This window comes from Oncorhynchus kisutch, linkage group LG15 (assembly GCF_002021735.2).
Source record: "Oncorhynchus kisutch isolate 150728-3 linkage group LG15, Okis_V2, whole genome shotgun sequence".
Lineage (NCBI taxonomy): Eukaryota > Metazoa > Chordata > Actinopteri > Salmoniformes > Salmonidae > Oncorhynchus > Oncorhynchus kisutch.
The window spans coordinates 87,024,776-87,050,169 of NC_034188.2; the positions used below are offsets into that span (position 1 = coordinate 87,024,776).

The 25,394-nt window shown below is 45.2% G+C and overlaps 1 protein-coding gene across 4 annotated transcripts in view; it reads left to right on the forward strand.

Moving 5' to 3' along the window:
* The first annotated feature begins 670 nt into the window (after positions 1–670).
* Positions 671–25,394, forward strand: part of LOC109885410 (collagen alpha-1(XXVI) chain) — a 53,058-nt gene continuing 28,334 nt past the window's right edge. For 2 of the 4 annotated variants that reach the window (XM_031791233.1, XM_031791234.1), the window contains exons 1-3: positions 671–1,095; positions 1,481–1,603; positions 1,725–1,828. In XM_031791233.1, coding sequence (XP_031647093.1) covers positions 929–1,095; positions 1,481–1,603; positions 1,725–1,828 — 394 coding nt within the window. In that variant the 5' untranslated portion in view covers positions 671–928. The remainder of the gene's footprint in view (positions 1,096–1,480; positions 1,604–1,724; positions 1,829–25,394) is intronic. The other 2 variants (XM_031791235.1, XM_031791236.1) reach the window with 1 other exon arrangement.

Genomic DNA, 25,394 nt, shown 5'->3' on the forward strand with positions numbered 1-25,394 from the left:
AGCAGCTTGACCGTATGGTATGTAAGAAGTGCCCATCAAGACAATCCAACTTGGGGTGCTTCAGGAAGCATGGGGTGAACTCTCTTCAGATTACCTCAACAAATTGATGACTAGAACGCCAAAGGTCTGCAAGGCTGTAATTGCTGCAAATGGAGGATTCATTGACAAAGAAAGTTTAAAGGACACAATTACTATTTCAATTCAAAATCACTATTTATAACCTTGTCAACATCTTGACTATATTTCCTATTCATTTTGCAACTCATTTCATGTATGTTTTCATGAAAAACAAGGACATTTCTAAGTGACCCCACACTTGTGAACGGTAGTGTATTTTACTGAAGGGAGGGATATCCATTTTCATTTCTGAGAGATCCGATTTTCTCCAAGTTCCACTCATTATAAATAACGTACTGTCCCTAAAATGTGACAGGCTGTGCTCTTATAAGGATTAAGTGAAATCGTTTTAATTCCTAGCAATTTAACCTTTATTCTAAATCAAAATTGTGAGAAGCAGCTGATTTAAGTCCCAAAATCTCTCCTATTAAATGCGGTTCCGACGTGGTTTTCTACCTCACCAGATTTCTGCACGCTTTTTACGCGCACCAGCTACAGCAGATATCTGACTCCTTCATCCTCGCAGGGGGGTCCAACGTCAGAGAAGTGTTTAAAACGCAGATTATTCCCTGGGCATGGGTGTCAGTGTAATGCATTTTGACTTGAGTTATTGGTTTTATCCAGCGCTCTGTCTTGTCGTCTGCACCATAGCGAACTCATAAACGCTGTACTGTTGACTACTACGGTGTATTTATTCCACATCTGACAAAGATCTAACCCTTCGAAGAGATTCAAATTTAAAAATAAAAAAAATTGCAACGGAAGCCTACAGCAACTAGCGTTTTGGAACTCTGTGGAGACGCCATTGGCAATGACATCGCTCCCGTGCGCTCTGTGGATAATATGGATATGTCTGATCTGTCATTCGACGGGAACGGGATTTATTTACCAGTTTCCCGGAGTGACTGGCCAAAGCGTCAACTCGGAGCAGAGCGCGACCACAGGTTCACCAGGCAGCGGATCAAACATTCACCTCAGGTGAGCACATCATGACGCACGGAGAGAATTCATTGTGAGGATGGCCAGAATTTGCCAAAATGAAACATAATTTATTTACAATGTCACCATTGATAGAGAAATGTTTAATGTATGACTAAAACTGTTGATTATCAACAGGTTGTAAGGTTGTCAAATACTCTAAAAACGTCTCCTGGATATGTTTTATAAATCCCTACAATAACTGCAAGCATCAGCTCTTACCCCTTTCCCCCAGAAATCTGATACCAGAGCTGATGCTTGCAGTTATTGTAGGGATTTATAAAACATATCCAGGAGACGTTTTTAGAGTATTTGACAACCTTACATTGTGACCTGTGTTAGATGTTATGATAACAAGATCCATATGGTATGTCTGTGACTACAGGAACTGGTGCCAGTACACTGTGTTAAGGACAGTGAAGTGCCAGGTGCACAATGGGACAGAGACCATGGTACAGAGAGTGTTTCAAGGCTGCCGCTGGCCAGGACCCTGCTCTAAACTCATCAGGTAGGACTGGACCAGACGACCCCAGAGTACTGTTTTGATATAAATGCCATCTTATAGTGTATATAGTAGCAATAGTTGACATGAAGATGTTTTTGTGTTGACCCTGTCCCTCCTCCGTCAGCTACAGGACCGTGGTCAGGCCGTCGTACAAGGTGGCCTATCGGCAGATCACAGCTCGGGAGTGGAGGTGCTGTCCTGGGTTTGTAGGAGATGAATGTCGAGAAGGTGAGCATTCACACTCATAATCATGCCCTCTATCTTTCCTCACCCTAATGTAAACCCATATAACCCTCTATCTCTCCTCACCCTAATGTAAACCCATATAACCCTCTATCTCTCCTCACCCTAATGTAAACCCATATAACCCTCTATCTATCCTCACCCTAATGTAAACCCATATAACCCTCTATCTATCCTCACCCTAATGTAAACCCATATAACCCTCTATCTATCCTCACCCTAATGTAAACCCGTATAACCCTCTATCTATCCTCACCCTAATGTAAACCCGTATAACTCACCCTAATGGAAACCCATATAACCCTCTATCTCTCCTCACCCTAATGTAAACCCATATAACCCTCTATCTATCCTCACCCTAATGTAAACCCGTATAACCCTCTATCTATCCTCACCCTAATGTATACCCGTATAACCCTCTATCTATCCTCACCCTAATGTATACCCATATAACCCTCTATCTATCCTCACCCTAATGTAAACCCATATAACCCTCTATCTATCCTCACCCTAATGTATACCCGTATAACCCTCTATCTCTCCTCACCCTAATGTAAACCCATATAACCCTCTATCTATCCTCACCCTAATGTAAACCCGTATAACCCTCTATCTATCCTCACCCTAATGTATACCCGTATAACCCTCTATCTATCCTCACCCTAATGTAAACCCATATAACCCTCTATCTATCCTCACCCTAATGTATACCCGTATAACCCTCTATCTCTCCTCACCCTAATGTATACCCGTATAACCCTCTATCTCTCCTCACCCTAATGTAAACCCATATAACCCTCTATCTATCCTCACCCTAATGTATACCCGTATAACCCTCTATCTCTCCTCACCCTAATGTATACCCGTATAACCCTCTATCTCTCCTCACCCTAATGTAAACCCGTATAACCCTCTATCTATCCTCACCCTAATGTAAACCCATATAACCCTCTATCTATCCTCACCCTAATGTAAACCCATATAACCCTCTATCTCTCCTCACCCTAATGTAAACCCATATAACCCTCTATCTATCCTCACCCTAATGTAAACCCATATAACCCTCTATCTCTCCTCACCCTAATGTAAACCCATATAACCCTCTATCTCTCCTCACCCTAATGTATACCTGTATAACCCTCTATCTCTCCTCACCCTAATGTAAACCCATATAACCCTCTATCTCTCCTCACCCTAATGTATACCCGTATAACCCTCTATCTCTCCTCACCCTAATGTAAACCCATATAACCCTCTATCTCTCCTCACCCTAATGTAAACCCATATAACCCTCTATCTATCCTCACCCTAATGTAAACCCATATAACCCTCTATCTATCCTCACCCTAATGTAAACCCATATAACCCTCTATCTATCCTCACCCTAATGTATACCCGTATAACTCACCCTAATGGAAACCCATATAACCCTCTATCTCTCCTCACCCTAATGTAAACCCATATAACCCTCTATCTCTCCTCACCCTAATGTAAACCCATATAACCCTCTATCTCTCCTCACCCTAATGTAAACCCATATAACCCTCTATCTATCCTCACCCTAATGTAAACCCGTATAACCCTCTATCTATCCTCACCCTAATGTAAACCCATATAACCCTCTATCTCTCCTCACCCTAATGTAAACCCATATAACCCTCTATCTCTCCTCACCCTAATGTAAACCCATATAACCCTCTATCTATCCTCACCCTAATGTAAACCCGTATAACCCTATATCTATCTTCACCCTAATGTAAACCCGTATAACCCTCTATCTATCCTCACCCTAATGTAAACCCGTATAACCCTCTATCTATCCTCACCCTAATGTAAACCCATATAACCCTCTATCTCTCCTCACCCTAATGTAAACCCGTATAACCCTCTATCTATCCTCACCCTAATGTAAACCCATATAACCCTCTATCTATCCTCACCCTAATGTATACCCGTATAACCCTCTATCTCTCCTCACCCTAATGTATACCCGTATAACCCTCTATCTCTCCTCACCCTAATGTAAACCCATATAACCCTCTATCTATCCTCACCCTAATGTATACCCGTATAACCCTCTATCTATCCTCACCCTAATGTAAACCCGTATAACCCTCTATCTCTCCTCACCCTAATGTAAACCCATATAACCCTCTATCTATCCTCACCCTAATGTATACCCGTATAAACCCTCTATCTCTCCTCACCCTAATGTATACCCGTATAACCCTCTATCTCTCCTCACCCTAATGTAAACCCATATAACCCTCTATCTATCCTCACCCTAATGTATACCCGTGTAACCCTCTATCTCTCCTCACCCTAATGTAAACCCATATAACCCTCTATCTATCCTCACCCTAATGTAAACCCATATAACCCTCTATCTCTCCTCACCCTAATGTAAACCCATATAACCCTCTATCTCTCCTCACCCTAATGTAAACCCATATAACCCTCTATCTCTCCTCACCCTAATGTAAACCCATATAACCCTCTATCTATCCTCACCCTAATGTAAACCCATATAACCCTCTATCTCTCCTCACCCTAATGTATACCCATATAACCCTCTATCTATCCTCACCCTAATGTATACCCGTATAACCCTCTATCTATCCTCACCCTAATGTATACCCGTATAACCCTCTATCTATCCTCACCCTAATGTATACCCGTATAACCAGTGATGTAGTGGTAAATAAAATAGGTGGGTAAACTCTGATCGCTGGTCACAGGGAAAAAAGCTTCCTAAACTTACAATGCATTTTTTTTTCTCTCTCTCAAAAGCCTTATAAACTGTTGGGAAACATTTTTAAAAAGTAGGGAAAACTGTGTTTACTTGGCCTTTACCCTCCACTACACAGCTGGTTATAATCCACTACACAGCTGGTTATAATCCACTACACCACTGGTTATAATCCACTACACCACTGGTTATAATCCACTACACCACTGGTTATAATCCACTACACCACTGGTTATAATCCACTACACAGCTGGTTATAATCCACTACACCACTGGTTATAATCCACTACACCACTGGTTATAATCCTCTACACAGCTGGTTATAATCCACTACACAGCTGGTTATAATCCACTACCATAGGTTATAATCCACTACACCACTGGTTCTAATCCACTACACCACTGGTTATAATCCACTACACCACTGGTTATAATCCACTACACCACTGGTTATAATCCTCTACACCATGGTTATAATCCTCTTCTGGTTATAATCCACTACACCACTGGTTATCATCCTCTACACCACTGGTTATAATCCACTACACAGCTGAGTTATAATCCACTACACCACTGGTTATAATCAACTACACAGCTGGTTATAATCCTCTCTGGTTATAATCCACTACACCACTGGTTATAATCCACTACACCACTGGTTATAATCCACTACACAGCCTGGTATTATAATCCCACTACACCACTGGTTGTTATAATCCACTACACCAACTGGTTATATCCACTACACCAGCTGGTATAATCCACTACGACCACTGGTGTATAATCCACTACACCACTTGGTTTATATCCACTACACAGCCTGGTTACTTATAATCCCCCATACACCACTGGTAATAATCCACTACAACCACTGGTTATAATCCACTACACAGCTGGTTATAATCCACTACACCACTGGTTATAATCCACTACACCACTGGTTATAATCCTCTACACCACTGGTTATAATCCACTACACCACTGGTTATAATCCACTACACCACTGGTTATAATCCACTACACCACTGGTTATAATCCTCTACACCACTGGTTATAATCCACTACACCACTGGTTATAATCCTCTACACCACTGGTTATAATCCTCTCTGGTTATAATCCACTACACCACTGGTTATAATCCACTACACCACTGGTTATAATCCACTACAACCACTGGTTATAATCCTCTACAACCACTGGTTATAATCCACTACACCACTGGTTATAATCCACTACACCACTGGTTATAATCCACTACACCACTGGTTATAATCCTCTACACCACTGGTTATAATCCACTACAACCACTGGTTATAATCCACTACAACCACTGGTTATAATCCTCTACACCACTGGTTATAATCCTCTCTGGTTATAATCCTCTACACCACTGGTTATAATCCACTACACCACTGGTTATAATCCTCTCTGGTTATAATCCATTACGCCACTGGTTATAATCCTCTACATCACTGGTTATAATCCTCTACACCACTGGTTATAATCCTCTACATCACTGGTTATAATCCTCTACACCACTGGTTATAATCCTCTCTGGTTATAATCCTCTACACCACTGGTTATAATCCTCTACACCACTGGTTATAATCCTCTACACCACTGATTATAATCCACTACACCACTGGTTATAATCCACTACACCACTGGTTATAATCCACTACACCACTGGTTATAATCCACTACACCACTGGTTATAATCCTCTACACCACTGGTTATAACCCTCTACACCACTGTTATAATCCTCTACACCACTGGTTATAATTCACTACACCACTGGTTATAATCCTCTACACCACTGGTTATAATCCACTACACCACTGGTTATAATCCATCTAACCACTGGTTATAATCCACTACACCACTGGTTATAATCCACTACACCACTGGTTATAATCCTCTACACCACTGGTTATAATCCACTACACCACTGGTTATAATCCTCTACACCACTGGTTATAATCCACTACACCACTGGTTATAATCCTCTACACCACTGGTTATAATCCACTATACCACTGGTTATAATCCACTACACCACTGGTTATAATCCTCTACACCACTGGTTATAATCCACTACACCACTGGTTATAATCCTCTACACCACTGGTTATAATCCACTACACCACTGGTTATAATCCTCTCTGGTTATAATCCACTTCCTGTTCTCCATTTCCTCAGGTGATAATGTTAGTTCGGCAAAGCAAACATTCTAAAAAATTCTGTATGTATTTGGTCAGAGTAATGTTTAATATCCTGAGGGAAGGTCTTTTTTTAAAGGTGTTAGCCAGTTGCTGTTGTACGGGGACCGTAACAGACTCAGACTAGACATTAGTATGGCCGAGGAGGAATAAGGAATAAGAGCTGTTACCTGGCACACGAGGGAGAAAAGTAACTGTGAGAAGTACTGTAGGTATGATCGACTGCTGGTTGATATCCTGCTACAGTACTGTAGGTTTGGGAACTTAAAAGTTGGGACCGAGGAGCCTGTTTTTGGTTACATTTAGGAACATGTTCCCAAAATTTAAGGGGGGGGGGGGATTGAAAGGTCTGCTGAGGCTCTGTAGTTGTGTACATACTCCTCAGGTCTTTAATCAAGATGTTTTTGTGTCTGAGAAAGAGAGAGAGAGAGAGAGATGAGGTTGTCAGCTATTGTAGGCGCAGGAGATTTGTCAAAATGAAACATCATTTATTTACAACGTCACCATTGATAGAGAAATGTTTAATGTATGACTAAAACTGTTGGTTATCAGCTCTGGTATCAGATTTCTGGGGGAAAAGGGGTAAGAGCTGATGCTTGCAGTTATTGTAGGGATTTATAAAACATATCCAGGAGACTTTTTTAGAGTATTTGACAACCTTACATTGTGACCTGTGTTAGATGTTATGATAACAAGATCCATATGGTATGTCTGTGATTACAGGATCTGGTCAGCAGGAGCAAGAGATGTTTCTCTTACTCCCCCTCCCCATATTTCCCCATTATAGTGAAAGGGTTGAAAAATAGGCTATATGAACCACATAAAAACGAGGTAGAGAGTCTTGTAAAGCGTGAGGCGATAGGGAGGCAGGGCACCACAAACCTCAGGCTCCCAGTCCAGTAAAGAGATAGGTTGGACTTAGAGGAACTGCTCGAGACTTCCTGCCCAGTAAAGAGAGGTTGGACTGGGGGGAACCACTAGAAGCGGTCAGACTGGCTGAAAACAGAGTGGGAGGATGTGGAGTGTAGGCCCCAGCTCTCTGGTCTCCAGGGTTTAGTCTACTAAATATACCTTCACACTTTGGCAAGCACCACACTCACTTACTGCGCACACAGTGCCTTCAGAAAGTATTCATACCCCTTGACTTATTCCACATTTTGTTGTGTTACAGCCTGAATTCTAAATTGATTTTTAAAAAGCATTCACTCATCGACACACAATACCCCATAATGACATCACAATACCCCATAATGACATCACAATACCCCATAATGACATCACAATACCCCATAATGACAAAGTGAAAACATATTTTTAGACATTTTAGTTAATTTATTGAAAATGTAATACAGAAATGTCTAATTTACATAAGTATTCACACCCCTGAGTCAATACACATTAGAATCACCTTTGGCAGCGATTACAGCTTAGTCTTTCTGGGTAAGTCTCTAAGGCACTGCATCTCAGTGCTAGAGGCGTCACAACAGACACCCTGATTCAATTCCAAGCTGTATCACAACCAGCTGGTGATTGGGAGTCTCACAGGGCGGCGCACATGTGGCCCAGCGTCGTCCAGGTTTGGCCTGTGTAGGCCGTCATTTTAAATAATAATTTGTTCTTAACTTACTTGACTAGTTAAATAATAACGTTTAAAAAAAATGTAATATTGGTAAGCAACTCCAGTGTATATTTGGACTTGTGTTTTAGGTTATTGTCCTGTTGAAGGTGAATTTGTCTCCCAGAGTCTGTTGGAAAGCAGACTGAACCAGATTTTCCTCTAGGATTTTGACTGTGCTTAGCTGTATCCTGTTTCTTTCTTATCCTAAAAAGCTCCCTAGTCCTTGTCGATGACAAGCATACCCATAACATGATGCAGCCACCACCATGCTTGAAAATATGAAGAATAGTACTCATTGATGTGTTGTGTTGGATTTGCCCCAAACATAACGCTTTATATTCAGGACATAAAGCTAATTTCTTTACCACATTTTTTTGCAGTTTTACTTTAGTGCCGAATTGCAAACAGGATGCATGTTTTCACTTGTCATTTAGGTTAGTATTGTGGAGTCTCTATAATGTTGTTGATCCATCCTCAGTTTTCTCCTCTTATCACAGCCATTAAACTCTGTAACTGTTTTAAAGTCACCATTGGCCTCATGGTGAAATCCCTGAGCGGTTTCCTTCCTCTCCGGCAACTGAGTTAGGAAGGACGCCTGTATCTTTGTAGTGACTGGATGCATTTATATACCATCCAAAGTGTAATTAATAACTTCACCATCCTCAAAGGTTATTCAATGTCTGCTTATTTTAATTTTTACCCATCTACCGCTAGGTGGTCTTCTTTGTGAGGCGTTGGCAGACCTCCCTGGTCTTTGTGGTTGAATCTGTGTTTGAAATTCACTGCTCGACTGAGGGACCTTACAGACAATTGATAACAAGGTAGTCATTCAAAGGGTATTTTCAACACTATTATTGCACACAGAGTGAGTCCACGTAACTTATTATGTGACTTGTTAAGTAAATGCTTACTCCTGAACTGATGTAGGCTTGCCATAAGGGTTGAATACTTATTGACTCAAGACATTTACGGTTTTACATGTTTTATTTCATTTGAAAGCATTTCTAAAAACATAATTAGTCTATGACATTATAGGGTATTGTTTTTGTGACAAAACATAAATTCAGGCTGTAAAACAACAAAATGTGGGGAAAGTGAAGGGAACACTTTCTGAAGGCCCTGTACATACAGTATCATACAATGAACATGGACTGGCCCTTTACATACAGCATCATACAATGAACATGGACTTAATGCTCCAGGGGCACCTTGCATCTTAGATTCGCACGCAAGTGCACACACACACGCACACACACACACACACACACGCACACACACACACAGACACACACAAACACACAGACACACACACACACAGTGTCCATTTTGTTGTTGAACTGACGTGGAAACAACGTTGATTCAACCAGTTTTTCGTCCTGTGGGATGTCTAACGTTACTATGTTTACAGCTCATTTCCTGCAATTCTACACGTTGCCATCGGGTGGAGGCAAATGTTTGTAGTTTTTAATATGATAACTGATGATCAATGGGCCCCACCACGGTCGGTAATTTGACCATGCTCACTACAAGTTTAGATAACTGGCCGCTAGACTAATTTACCAATCTAAAATAAAATAGCTGACATGGGCTAATTCAGTGACTGCTGACGAACAACCATATTTATAAATTCCACCTTGTGTAAAACAATATGTTATTATTATTTAGTGTTTTGTGGGTCTACAAAAGGGGGAGCAGGCTGTCAGTTGCCCGTCCCTGACCTAGACGATGCTTCATTGGAAAACAAAATGGTTGCAGGAGTGTAAGGAAGTAGTTGAGTTGTATAACCTTTGTTGAAATTTATTTTCATGTACAAGGACAATCACATCCATGTACAGAGAACTGGCCAATTCTCCTCTTCCCTGAGATGAGGTGTAAACCTCAGGGATGTCACTCACAGTCTGTTCCACATGCTGGAGTGTTGGATGTGGGATGAGACTGATTAAAGACGGAGTTTGGAGCGTTTCTCTATAAGTACTTGGCTCCATCGTGTCTCATTCATCGAAAAACCCACTGATATTGCCAACTACTTTAATGACTTTCTCATTGGCAAGATCAGAAAACGTAGGGATGACATGCCAGTAACAAACGCTGACATGAGACAAGTATATCGGACCAAATTATGAAAGACAAGAATTGTAATTCCACAAAGTCAGCGTGGAAGAGGTGAAACACTTATTGTGGTCTATCAACAATGACAAGCCACCGGGGTCTGACAACTTGGATGGAAAACTACTGAGGGTGATAGCAGACAATGGTGCCACTCCTATTTGCCACATCTTCAATTTAAGCCTACTAGAAAGTGTGTGGCCTGGAGGGAAGCTAAAGTCATTCAGCTACCCAAGAATAGTAAAGCCCCCTTTACTGGCTCAAATAGCTGACCAACCAGCCTGTTACCAACCCTTAGTAAACTTCTAGAAAAAAATTGTTTCCTTTTGAAGTCCTTTTTGGTTGTGTATGTAGTCCTTTTGGTTGTCTCTGTAGTCCTTTTGGTTGTCTGTAGTCCTTTTGGTTGTCTCTGTAGTCCTTTTGGTTGTCTCTGTAGTCCTTTTGGCTGTCCGTAGTCCTGTTGGTTGTCTCTGTAGTCCTTTTGGTTGTCCGTAGTCCTTTTGGTTGTCTCTGTAGTCCTTTTGGTTGTCTGTAGTCCTTTTGGTTGTCTCTGTAGTCCTTTTGGTTGTCTGTAGTCCTTTTGGTTGTCTCTGTAGTCCTTTTGGTTGTCTGTAGTCCTTTTGGTTGTCTCTGTAGTCCTTTTGGTTGTCTCTGTAGTCATTTTGGTTGTCTCTGTAGTCCTTTTGGTTGTCTCTGTAGTCCTTTAGATTGTCTGTAGTCCTTTTGGTTGTCCGTAATCCTTTTGGTTGTCTCTGAAGTCCTTTTGGTTGTCTCTGTAGTCCTTTTGGTTGTCTGTAGTCCTTTTGGTTGTCTCTGTAGTCCTTTTGGTTGTCTCTGTAGTCCTTTTGTTTGTGTCTGTAGTCCTTTTGGTTGTCTCTGTAGTCCTTTTGGTTGTCTGTAGTCCTTTTGGTTGTCTCTGTAGTCCTTTTGGTTGTCTGTAGTCCTTTTGGTTGTCTCTGTAGTCCTTTGGTTGTCTGTAGTCCTTTTGGTCGTCTCTGTAGTCCTTTTGGTTGTCTCTGTAGTCATTTTGGTTGTCCGTAGTCCTTTTGGTTGTCTCTGTAGTCCTTTTGGTTGTCTCTGTAGCCCTTTTGGTTGTCTGTAGTCATTTTGGTTGTCTCTGTAGTCCTTTCGATTGTCTGTAGTCCTTTTGGTTGTCCGTAGTCCTTTTGGTTGTCTCTGAAGTCCTTTTGATTGTCTCTGTAGTCCTTTTGGTTGTCTCTGTAGTCCTTTTGTTTGTGTCTGTAGTCCTTTTGGTTGTCTCTGTAGTCCTTTTGGTTGTCTGTAGTCCTTTTGGGTTGTCTCTGTAGTCCTTTTGGTTGTCTCTTTAGTCCTTTTGGTTGTCTGTAGTACTTTTGGTTGTGTCTGTAGTCATTTTGGGTTGTCTCTGTAGTCCTTTTGGTTGTCTCTGTAGTCCTTTTGGTTGTCTCTGTAGTCCTTTTGGTTGTCTCTGAAGTCCTTTTGGTTGGCTGTAGTCCTTTTGGTTGTCTCTGTAGTCCTTTTGGTTGTCTCTGTAGTCCTTTTGGTTGTCTCTGTAGTCCTTTTGGTTGTCTCTGTAGTCCTTTTGGTTGTCTCTGTAGTCCTTTTGGTTCTCTCTGTAGTCCTTTTGGTTGTCTCTGTAGTGCTTTTGGTTCTCTGTAGTCCTTGCTACCTTACCATGAAAGATGCATGAATGCACTACTCTAAGTCTCTCTGAATAAGAGTGTCTGTTAAATGACTAACATGTAAATGTAATGATGGTTTGTTGTGTTTCGGGGGGTGAGAAAGTCTCATTCTCGTCCGGCCACTAGATAAGAGGATGACATCACCATGCTGTTACCCAACAAACAGAAGTGTTTTTGGTTGGATGTGATTCTCTCTGGATTCATTTTACAGGCCAGCCACCTGCCTTAGTTGGGTAGGATGACTGAGTAGTCCCAACACATTGATAATCAGCATTTGAAACAATAACAATTTCGGTAAACAGCTGAGTGATTGTGTTGAATAAATGTAACCACTCTCAAGTTCATAGTCAGAGCTATGGATGGAAGGACTGACCACCCATGATATCAACACTATAGTTATCAACACTCTCTCTCCTCCTCTCTCCTTTCTCCTCCTCTCTCTTCTTCTATCATCCTCTCTCCTCCTCTCTCTTCATCTATCCTCCTCCTCTCTCCTCCTCTCTCCTCCTCTCTCCTCCTCTCTCCTCCTCTCTCACCTCCTCTCTCCCACTCTCTACTCCTCTCTCCCACTCTCTACTCCTCTCTCCTCCTCTCTCTCCTCATCTCTCTCCTCATCTCTCTCCTCTTCTCTCCTTTCTCCTCCTTTATCTTCTTCTATCCTCCTCTCTCCTCCTTTCTCCTCCTCTGTCTTTTATTCTCCTCTCTCCTCCCCTACTCTCTCCTCCTCTCTCTTCTTCTATCCTCCTCTCTCTTCCTCTCTTCTTCTATCCTCCTCTCTCCTCCTCTCTCTTCTTCTATCCTCCTTTCTCCTCCTCTCTCTTCATCTATCTTCCTCTCTCCTCTCTCCTCCTCTCTCTTCTTCTATCCTCCTCTCTCCTCCTCTCTCTCCTCCTCTCTCCTGCTCTCTCTTCTTCTATCCTCCTCTCTCTTGCTCTCTCTTCTTCTATCCTCCTCTGTCTTCCTCTCTCTTCTTCTCTCCTCCTCTTTCCTTCTCTCTCCTCCTCTCTCTCCTCCTCTCTCCTGCTCTCTCCTGCTCTCTCTTCTTCTATCCTCCTCTCTCTTCCTCTCTCTTCTTCTATCCTCCTCTCTCCTCCTCTCTCTTCCTCTCTCTTCTTCTATCCTCCTCTCTCCTCTTCTCTCTCCTCCTCTATCTCCTCTATCTCCTCCTGCTCTCTCTTCTTCTATCCTCCTCTCTCCTCCTCTCTCTTCCTCTCTCTTCTTCTATCCTCCTCTCTCCTCCTCTCTCTCCTCCTCTCTCTTCCTCTCTCTCTTCTATCCTCCTCTCTCCTCCTCTCTCTCCTCCTCTCTCTTCCTCTCTCTTCTTCTATCCTCCTCTCTCCTCTCTCCTCCTCTCTCCTCCTCCTCTCTTCCTCTCTCCTCTCCTCCTCTCTCTCCTCCTCTCTCTCTTCTCTCTCTTCCTCCTCTCTCTCTTCTATCTCCTCTCCCTCTCTCTCCTCTCTCCTCCTCTTCCTCTCTCCTCTCTCCTCCTTCTCTCTCTTCCTCTCTCCTCTCTCTCCTCTCTCCTCCTCCTCTCTCCTCTCTCTCTCTCTCCTCCTCTCCTCTCCTCTCTCCTCTCTCCTCTCTCCTTCTCTCTCCTCTCTCCTCCCTCCTCCTCCTCTCTCCCCTCTTCTCCTCTCCTTCCTCTCTCCTTCCTTCTCTCCTCCTCTCTCCCTCTCCTCTCTCCTCTCTCTCTCTCCTCCTCTCTCCTCTCCTCCCTCCTCTCTCTCTCTCTCCTCTCTCTCCTCCTCTCCTCTCTCCTCCTCTCTCCTCTCTCCTCCTCTCTCCTCCTCTCTCCTCTCCTCCTCTCTCCTCTCTCCTCTCTCTCCTCTCTCCTCCTCTCTCTCTCTCTCCTCTCTCTCCTCTCTCCTCCTCTCTCCTCCTCTCTCCTCCTCTCTCCTCTCTCCTCCTCTCTTCCTCTCTCCTCCTCTCTCCTCCTCTCTCCTCCTCTCTCCTCCTCTCTCTCCTCTCTCCTCCTCTCTCCTCCTCTCCTCTCCTCCTCCTCTCTCTCCTCTCTCCTCCTCCTCCCTCTCTCCTCTCTCCTCCTCTCTCCTCCTCTCTCCTCTCTCCTCCTCTCTCCTCCTCTCTCCTCTCTCCTCCTCTCTCCTCCTCCTCTCTCCTCCTCTCTCCTCTCTCCTCCTCTCCTCCTCCTCTCTCCCTCCTCTCTCTCCTCTCTCCTCCTCTCTCCTCCTCTCTCCCTCTCTCCTCCTCTCTTCCTCCTCTCTCCTCTCTCCTCCTCTCCTCTCTCCTCCTCTCTCCTCTCTCTCCTCTCTCTCCTCTCTCCTCCTCTCCTCTCCTCTCTCTCCTCCTCTCTCCTCTCTCCTCTCTCTCCTCCTCTCCTCTCTCTCTCCTCCTCTCTCTCCTCCTCTCTCTTCCTCTCTCTTCTTCTATCCTCCTCTCTCCTCCTCCTCCTCTCTCCTCTCTCCTCTCTCCTCTCTCCTCTCTCCTCTCTCCTCTCTCTCCTCCTCTCCCCTCCTCTCTCCTCCTCTCTCCTCCTCTCTCCTCCTCCTTCTCTCCTCTCTCCTCCTCTCTCCTCTCTCCTCCTCCTCTCTCCTCCTCTCTCTCCTCTCTCCTCCTCCTCTCTCCTCCTCCTCTCTCCTCTCTCCTCCTCTCCTCCTCTCCTCCTCTCTTTCCTCTCTCCTCCTCTCTCCTCCTCTCTCTCTCTCCTCCTCTCTCTTGCTCTCTCCTCCTCCTCTCTCCTCTCCTCTCTCCTCCTCTCTCCTCCTCTCTCTCCTCTCTCTCTCCTCCTCTCTCCTCTCTCCTCCCTCTCTCCTCCCTCTCCTCCTCTCTCCTCTCTCTCCTCCTCTCCTCCTCTCTCCTCTCTCCTCCTCTCTCCTCCTCTCTCCCTCCTCTCTCTCCTCTCTCCTCCTCTCTCCTCCTCTCTCCTCCTCTCTCCTCCTCTCTCCTCCTCCTCCTCTCTCCTCCTCTCTCCTCCTCCTCTCTCCTCCTCCTCTCTCCTCCTCTCTCCTCTCTCCTCCTCTCCTCCTCTCTCCTCCTCTCTCCTCCTCCCTCTCTCCCTCTCTCTCCTCTCTCCTCCTCTCTCCTCCTCTCTCCTCTCTCCTCCTCTCCTCCTCCTCTCTCCTCCTCTCTCTCCTCCTCTCTCTTCCTCTCTCTTCTTCTATCCTCCTCTCTCCTCCTCCTCCTCTCTCCTCTCTCCTCTCTCCTCTCTCCTCCTCTCCCCTCCTCTCTCCTCCTCCTCTCTCCTCCTCTCTCCTCCTCCTCTCTCCTCTCTCCTCCTCTCTCCTCCTCTCTCCTCTCTCCTCCTCCTCTCTCCTCCTCTCTCCTCCTCTCTCCTCTCCTCCTCTCTCCCTCCTCTCTCTCCTCTCTCCTCCTCTCTCCTCCTCTCTCCTCTCTCTCTCCTCCTCTCTCCTCCTCCTCTCTCCTCCTCTCTCCTCCTCTCTCCTCCTCTCTCCTCTCTCTCCTCCTCTCTCCTCCTCCTCTCTCCTCTCTCCTCTCTCTCCTCCTCTCTCCTCCTCCTCTCTCCTCTCTCTCTCCTCCTCCTCTTTCTCTTCTGTCCTTCCTCTTTTCTTCTTCTTTTAGCCTTATTCCCTTTACTCTCATCTTCCTCTCTATGAAATAAACTCATCTTCCTCTCTATGAAATAAACTCATCTTCCTCTCTATAAAATAAACTCATCTTCCTCTCTATAAAATAAACTCATCTTCCTCTCTATAAAATAAACTCATCTTCCTCTCTATGAAATAAACTCATCTTCCTCTCTATAAAATAAACTCATCTTCCTCTCTATAAAATAAACTCATCTTCCTCTCTATAAAATAAACTCATCTTCCTCTCTATGAAATAAACTCATCTTCCTCTCTATAAAATAAACTCATCTTCCTCTCTATAAAATAAACCACCATATATCCTTTTGTTCACAATCAATGTTTCTACAATGGATTTTTGCTGAGGCAGGAAAAATGTGTGTATGTGTGTGTGTTTCCTGCTTGTGTGTACATGGGTCAGTGTGTGTAGTGCAGACACATGACGACATGGAAAACATTTGGGAGAAATGTGGAAGTAATTTAGCTGCCGTTGGCCCCTGTCTCTTCTCCACTCTGTCGTAGCGGCACCTTGATGCCTATCTCCACACATTAACAAGGTAATGGGGCTGTGTGAGGAGGAAGTTATGTAGCAACAATGCCAGGACCTAACCCGGAGTCGCCTTCCTGGCAACTAAATAAAACTCCCACATACTCTATCAAAACTTCACCAACATTTACTGAATAGACAACCTCTAGACTCCCACATACTCTACCAAAACTTCAGCAACACTTACTGAATAGACAACCTCTAGACTCCCACATACTCTACCAAAACTTCAGCAACACTTACTGAATAGACAACCTCTAGACTCCCACATACTCTACCAAAACTTCAGCAACACTTACTGAATAGACAACCTCTAGACTCCCACATACTCTACCAAAACTTCAGCAACACTTACTGAATAGACAACCTCTAGACTCCCACATACTCTACCAAAACTTCAGCAACACTTACTGAAAAGACAACCTCTAAACTATTTTACCAAAACTTCAGCAACACTTACTGAATAGACAACCTCTAAACTATTTTACCAAAACTTCACCAACACTTAATGAATAGACAACCTCTAAACTCCCACATACTCTACCAAAACTTCACCACTTACTGAATAGACAACCTCTAAACTATTTTACCAAAACTTCAGCAACACTTACTGTGGAGATAATCGTTCTATTCCCAAATCCTGTCAAGAGAAGTGACAGTACTCTGCTAACCTACAGGTTACCCTGAATCATTCCCACAGCTTAACACCCAGGATGAGCTTCATGCAAATGAGGGAGGACATAAAGGATATGAAGATCCATTAAGGAGGAATTATTCGGCTGTCAATCATTTTTTCCTGTAACGCTATGGGGGGGCTTTGCTCGGCACGTTTACGAGTTTTGTAGGATTTAATATTGGCAGCGTTTCATAGTTCCATTAGTCATTCAACACCACTCCTCTCTAGCTCTCATTGTCTCTCCTCCTCCCTCAGCTTTTCTTTTCCTCTCTTCCTCCCTCAGCTCTCCCTTCCTCTCCTCCTCCCTCAGCTCTCCCTTCCTCTCCTCCTCCCTCAGCTCTCCCTTCCTCTCCTCCTCCCTCAGCTCTCCCTTCCTCGCCTCCATCCTTCACTATCCCTTCCTCTTCTCCCTCAGCTCTCCCTTCCTCTCTTCCTCCCTCAGCTCTCCCTTCCTCTCTTCCTCCCTCAGCTCTCCCTTCCTCTCGTCCTTCAGCTCTCCCTATTCTCTCCTTCCCTGGGTCCTCCTTTTCATATCTCTCTCCCTGTCCATCTCTAACCTCTCTCTCTCTCTCTGTCTCTCTCTCTCTGTCTCTCTCTCTCTGTCTCTCTCTCTCCCTCTCTCTCTCTCTCTCTCTCTCTCTGTCTCTCTCTCTCTGTCTCTCTCTCTCTCTCTGTCTCTCTCTCTCTCTCTCTCTGTCTCTCTCTCTCTCTCTCTCTCTCCTCCGTTCAGTCTTTCCTCTCTTCTGTGATAAAACAGAACCATATCCCCCATGTGAGAGGGCATGATAAGTAATGTTCTGAGAGCAGACAAAAGCTAGACAGTTACCATTGACCCCACTGTGTTTGGGGAGAGCCATACCTGGTCCTGGACCTGTCAGTCTGTCTGTGTTCTAAGGGCATCTATCTGAGCAGTCCGTAGTTGTAGTGTCCTGGGCCAGATGATGTGTGGATCAGCAGTCTGTAGTTGTAGTGTCCTGGGCCAGATGATGTGTGGATCAACAGTCTATAGTTGTAGTGTCCTGGGCCAGATGATGTGTGGATCAACAGTCTGTAGTTGTAGTGTCCTGGGCCAGATGATGTGTGGATCAACAGTCTGTAGTTGTAGTGTCCTGGGCCAGATGATGTGTGGATCAACAGTCTGTAGTTGTAGTGTCCTGGGCCAGATGATGTGTGGATCAACAGTCTGTAGTTGTAGTGTCCTGGGCCAGATGATGTGTGGATCAACAGTCTATAGTTGTAGTGTCCTGGGCCAGATGATGTGTGGATCAACAGTCTGTAGTTGTAGTGTCCTGGGCCAGATGATGTGTGGATCAACAGTCTGTAGTTGTAGTGTCCTGGGCCAGATGATGTGTGGATCAACAGTCTGTAGTTGTAGTGTCCTGGGCCAGATGATGTGTGGATCAACAGTCTATAGTTGTAGTGTCCTGGGCCAGATGAAGTGTGGATCAACAGTCTGTAGTTGTAGTGTCCTGGGCCAGATGATGTGTGGATCAACAGTCTGTAGTTGTAGTGTCCTGGGCCAGATGATGTGTGGATCAACAGTCTGTAGTTGTAGTGTCCTGGGCCAGATGATGTGTGGATCAACAGTCTGTAGTTGTAGTGTCCTGGGCCAGATGATGTGTGGATCAACAGTCTGTAGTTGTAGTGTCCTGGGCCAGATGATGTGTGGATCAACAGTCTGTAGTTGTAGTGTCCTGGGCCAGATGATGTGTGGATCAACAGTCTGTAGTTGTAGTGTCCTGGGCCAGATGATGTGTGGATCAACAGTCTATAGTTGTAGTGTCCTGGGCCAGATGATGTGTGGATCAACAGTCTATAGTTGTAGTGTCCTGGGCCAGATGATGTGTGGATCAACAGTCTGTAGTTGTAGTGTCCTGGGCCAGATGATGTGTGGATCAACAGTCTGTAGTTGTAGTGTCCTGGGCCAGATGATGTGTGGATCAACAGTCTGTAGTTGTAGTGTCCTGGGCCAGATGATGTGTGGATCAACAGTCTGTAGTTGTAGTGTCCTGGGCCAGATGATGTGTGGATCAACAGTCTGTAGTTGTAGTGTCCTGGGCCAGATGATGTGTGGATCAACAGTCTATAGTTGTAGTGTCCTGGGCCAGATGATGTGTGGATCAACAGTCTGTAGTTGTAGTGTCCTGGGCCAGATGTGGATGTTTTGGCTGTGAAGCAGGCTGGATGGTGAACTGTGTGTGTGGATCAACAGTCTGTAGTTGTAGTGTCCTGGGCCAGATGTGGATGTTTTGGCTGTGAAGCAGGCTGGATGGTGAACTGTGTGTGTGGATCAACAGTCTGTAGTTGTAGTGTCCTGGGCCAGATGTGGATGTTTTGGCTGTGAAGCAGGCTGGATGGTGAACTGTGTGTATGGATCAACAGTCTGTAGTTGTAGTGTCCTGGGCCAGATGTGGATGTTTTAGCTGTGAAGCAGGCTGGATGGTGAACTGTGTGTGTGGATCAACAGTCTGTAGTTGTAGTGTCCTGGGCCAGATGTGGATGTTTTGGCTGTGAAGCAGGCTGGATGGTGAACTGTGTGTGTGGATCAACAGTCTGTAGTTGTAGTGTCCTGGGCCAGATGTGGATGTTTTGGCTGTGAAGCAGGCTGGATGGTGAACTGTGTGTGTGGATCAACAGTCTGTAGTTGTAGTGTCCTGGGCCAGATGTGGATGTTTTGGCTGTGAAGCAGGCTGGATGGTGAACTGTGTGTGTGGATCAACAGTCTGTAGTTGTAGTGTCCTGGGCCAGATGTGGATGTTTTGGCTGTGAAGCAGGCTGGATGGTGAACTGTGTGTGTGGATCAACAGTCTGTAGTTGTAGTGTCCTGGGCCAGATGTGGATGTTTTGGCTGTGAAGCAGGCTGGATGGTGAACTGTGTGTGTGGATCAACAGTCTGTAGTTGTAGTGTCCTGGGCCAGATGTGGATGTTTTGGCTGTGAAGCAGGCTGGATGGTGAACTGTGTGTGTGGATCAACAGTCTGTAGTTGTAGTGTCCTGGGCCAGATGTGGATGTTTTGGCTGTGAAGCAGGCTGGATGGTGAACTGTGTGTGTGGATCAACAGTCTGTAGTTGTAGTGTCCTGGGCCAGATGATGTGTGGATCAACAGTCTGTAGTTGTAGTGTCCTGGGCCAGATGTGGATGTTTTGGCTGTGAAGCAGGCTGGATGGTGAACTGTGTGTGTGGATCAACAGTCTGTAGTTGTAGTGTCCTGGGCCAGATGTGGATGTTTTGGCTGTGAAGCAGGCTGGATGGTGAACTGTGTGTGTGGATCAACAGTCTGTAGTTGTAGTGTCCTGGGCCAGATGTGGATGTTTTGGCTGTGAAGCAGGCTGGATGGTGAACTGTGTGTGTGGATCAACAGTCTGTAGTTGTAGTGTCCTGGGCCAGATGATGTGTGGATCAACAGTCTGTAGTTGTAGTGTCCTGGGCCAGATGTGGATGTTTTGGCTGTGAAGCAGGCTGGATGGTGAACTGTGTGTGTGGATCAACAGTCTGTAGTTGTAGTGTCCTGGGCCAGATGTGGATGTTTTGGCTGTGAAGCAGGCTGGATGGTGAACTGTGTGTGTGGATCAACAGTCTGTAGTTGTAGTGTCCTGGGCCAGATGTGGATGTTTTGGCTGTGAAGCAGGCTGGATGGTGAACTGTGTGTGTGGATCAACAGTCTGTAGTTGTAGTGTCCTGGGCCAGATGTGGATGTTTTGGCTGTGAAGCAGGCTGGATGGTGAACTGTGTGTGTGGATCAACAGTCTGTAGTTGTAGTGTCCTGGGCCAGATGTGGATGTTTTGGCTGTGAAGCAGGCTGGATGGTGAACTGTGTGTGTGGATCAACAGTCTGTAGTTGTAGTGTCCTGGGCCAGATGTGGATGTTTTGGCTGTGAAGCAGGCTGGATGGTGAACTGTGTGTGTGGATCAACAGTCTGTAGTTGTAGTGTCCTGGGCCAGATGTGGATGTTTTGGCTGTGAAGCAGGCTGGATGGTGAACTGTGTGTGTGGATCAACAGTCTGTAGTTGTAGTGTCCTGGGCCAGATGTGGATGTTTTGGCTGTGAAGCAGGCTGGATGGTGAACTGTGTGTGTGGATCAACAGTCTGTAGTTGTAGTGTCCTGGGCCAGATGTGGATGTTTTGGCTGTGAAGCAGGCTGGATTGGCTGTGAAGCAGGCTGGATGGTGAACTGTGTGTGGATGTATATATGTTTGTATATGTGTGTGCCAAATTGTTTGTAACTTATTTTGTACATTATGTTGATGCTACCGAAAAGAGCGTCTTGAAAATTAAAGAGAGCCGCACACTCTAGGAACTCAGATGCAAACATTTAAGTACCAACGTTTCAACAGCCAAGCTGTCTTCATCAGGGTGTAATCACAAACACTGCGGGATGACTCGTTTATGTAGTGTTAAAAGACACAGGTGTCTGTAATCATGGCCAAGAGTGGCCTAATATCATTGGTTAATTATCAAATATTCAAATGGCATACAAAGAACAGCATACAAACAACAAATGGATAGCATACGAAAAGAGCGTCTGGACATCAGAACAGCGATTACTCACCTCGAACTGGATGAAGATTTTCTCTTTAATGAGTCGGACATGAAGGATATAGTGTTGCTCTCGGACAAGGCCCAAATCTCTGTCATTCACATGAAGAGAAGAAGGAAATACAGGGGGAAGAGATCAGGGTGCCTCGTGAGAATTCGTCGGCGAGAGTCCCCCTTTACCATCTGTTCTATTAGCCAACGTTCAATCACTGGAGAATTAACTAGTTCAGCTCCATTCCAGACTATCCTACCAACGGGACATTCAAACTGTAATATCTTATGTTTCACCGAGTCGTGGCTGAATGGATCATATACTGTTGGCTGGGTTTTCCGTGCATCGGCAGGATAGAATGGCTACATCTGGTAAGATGAGGGGTGGGGGTGTGTGTCTATTTGTCAATAACAGCTGGTACGCGATGTCTAATATTAGGGTAGTCTCGAGGTATTGCTTGCCTGAGGTAGAGTACCTCATGATAAGCTGTAGACCACACTATCTACCAAGAGAGTTTTCTCAACTATATTATTCATAGCCATCTATTTAGTGCCACAAACCGACACTGGCAGTAAGACCGCACTTAAAGAGCTACATAAGGCCATAAGCAAACAAGAAAATGCTCATCCAGAAGCGGCGCTCCTAGTGGCCGGGGACTTTAATGCAGGCAAACTTAAATCAGTTTTACCTCATTTCTACCGGTATGTCACATGTGGAACCAGAGGAGGAAAAATAAACTCTAGAGCACCTTTACTCCACATACAGAGATGCTCTCGCTCGCCATTCATTTGGCAAATCTGACCATAATTCTATCCTCCTGATTCCTGCTTATAAGCAAAAACTTAAGCAGGAAGTACAAGTCACTCGCTCAATACGGAAGGGGTCAGATGATGTGGTTGCTACACTACAGGACTGTTTTGTTAGCACAGACTGGAATATGTTACGGGATTCATCCAATGGCATTGAGGAGTATACCACCTCAGTCATCGGCTTCATCAATAAGTGCATCGACGACGTCGTCCCCACAGTGACCATACGTACATATCCCAACCAGAAGCCATGGATTACAGGCAACATCCACGTCGAGCTAAAGGCTAGAGCTGCTGCTTTCAAGGAGCGGGACATGAATCCGGGTGCTTGTAGAAATCCCGTTATGCCATCAGATGAACCATCAAGCAGGCAAAGCATCAAGACAGGACTTAGATTGAATCCTACTACACCAGTTCTGACGCTCGTCGGATGTGGCAGGGCTTGCAAACTATTACGGACTACAAAGGGAAACCCAGCCGTGTGCTGCCCAGTGATGCGAGCCTAACAACTCCATTCAAATTACAATCAAAAATAGATACTTCTGTTCTAGATTGATAAATAGCCCTATATATAGATATCCTAGCCTACCTCTTTCAGGTAATACATTCAATTTAGTATTATCCTTATATTTAGCTAATTAATGATGTGTCATGCATAATAAGCTTTTAACTTATAGCCTCTGTCTTTTGCACAATAAGCAAGCACCTGTGGCTCCGCTGGCCTCTCTCCTTAAAAACACTCCTTAGCTCTTGTAGTCCCAAGAACAGCTTGCTGGATATCATTTTGTTTAGCGTTTCTCATACAAATAGACTTCGAAGAGGCAAGCTCTTTTGTTCCTGTTAAATACGACAATAGAACGGATGGTTTGAAAGGAGAGCGAATGCCGATGGCGGTAGGCTATAACAGTTATTTATTCAGACCCACAATAATTCAGAATTTGTGAAGAGAAGTGAAAGCATTTTGCATCTAATTCTAGTCCTATGTTATTCAAGGATGTCATTGGAATGATGAAGATAAGGACAACGAAAAGTATTTAATTTAACGTTTGAAGGCGAGGAGGGAATGAAACAACAATAGTGAGAGAAAGAGAAGGTATCGGCGAGGGAGAGCGGGAGCATGCATGACAGGTTGTCAACTGACGTGAATTCAACGTAAAATCAAGACAACATTTTACCATGTCATTGAATTTAGGTTAAAAGTTGGGTGAAAAGATACTAAATTCCCTTATGTTGATGACTGTATGCAAATCTTGCAAATCTTGTGTTGTTGATGTGTTGTGTTGACGTGTTGTGGACGCGTTGTGTTGACGTGTTGTGTTGATGTGTTGTGTTGATGTGTTGTTGACGTGTTGTTGACGTGTTGTGTTGACGTGTTGTGTTGATATTTTGTTGACGTGTTGTTGACGTGTTGTGTTGATGTGTTGTGTTGATGTGTTGTTGACATGTTGTGTTGACGTGTTGTTGACGTGTTGTGTTGACGTGGAAACAACGTTGATTAAACCAAGTGGGTGGCTTTGGTCATGAGCTTTAGATTTCTTTAATTGAACGTTTATTTATTTTCAACTAGGCAAGTCAGTGAAGAACAAATTGTTATTTACATTGGTGTTCTATGAACAGTGTGTTAACTGCCTTGTTCAGGGGCAGAACGACACATTTTTACCTTGTCACCTCGGGGGTTTGAACCGGTTACTAGTCCAACGCTCTAACCACTAGGCTACCTGCCTCCTCTAACCACTACGCTACCTGCCTCCTCTAACCACTAGGCTACCTGCCTCCTCTAACCACTAGGCTACCTGCCTCCTCTAACCACTAGGCTACCTGCCTCCTCTAACCACTAGGCTACCTGCCTCCTCTAACCACTAGGCTACCTGCCTCCTCTAACCACTAGGCTACCTGCCTCCTCTAACCACTAGGCTACCTGCCTCCTCTAACCACTAGGCTACCTGCCTCCTCTAACCACTAGGCTACCTGCCTCCTCTAACCACTAGGCTACCTGCCTCCTCTAACCACTAGGCTACCTGCCTCCTCTAACCACTAGGCTACCTGCCTCCTCTAACCACTAGGCTACCTGCCTCTAACCACTAGGCTACCTGCCTCCTCTAACCACTAGGCTACCTTACTCTAACCACTAGGCTACCTGCCTCTAACCACTAGGCTACCCTCCTCCTCTAACCACTAGACTACCTGCCTCCTCTAACCACTAGGCTACCTGCCTCCTCTAACCACTAGGCTACCTGCCTCCTCTAACCACTAGGCTACCTGCCTCTAACCACTACGCTACCTGCCTCCTCTAACCACTAGGCTACCTGCCTCCTCTAACCACTAGGCTACCTGCCTCCTCTAACCACTAGGCTACCTGCCTCCTCTAACCACTAGGCTACCTGCCTCTAACCACTAGGCTACCTGCCTCCTCTAACCACTAGGCTACCTGCCTCCTCTAACCACTAGGCTACCTACCTCCTCTAACCACTAGGCTACCTGCCTCCTCTAACCACTAGGCTACCTGCCTCCTCTAACCACTAGGCTACCTGCCTCTAACCACTAGGCTACCCTCCTCCTCTAACCACTAGACTACCTGCCTCCTCTAACCACTAGGCTACCTGCCTCCTCTAACCACTAGACTACCTGCCTCCTCTAACCACTAGGCTACCTGCCTCCTCTAACCACTAGGCTACCTGCCTCTAACCACTAGGCTACCTGCCTCCTCTAACCACTAGGCTACCTGCCTCCTCTAACCACTAGGCTACCTGCCTCTAACCACTAGGCTACCTGCCTCTAACCACTAGACTACCTGCCTCCTCTAACCACTAGGCTACCTGCCTCCTCTAACCACTAGGCTACCTGCCTCTAACCACTAGACTACCTGCCTCCTCTAACCACTAGACTACCTGCCTCCTCTAACCACTAGGCTACCTGCCTCCTCTAACCACTAGGCTACCTGCCTCTAACCACTAGGCTACCTGCCTCCTCTAACCACTAGGCTACCTTACTCTAACCACTAGGCTACCTGCCTCTAACCACTAGGCTACCCTCCTCCTCTAACCACTAGACTACCTGCCTCCTCTAACCACTAGGCTACCTGCCTCCTCTAA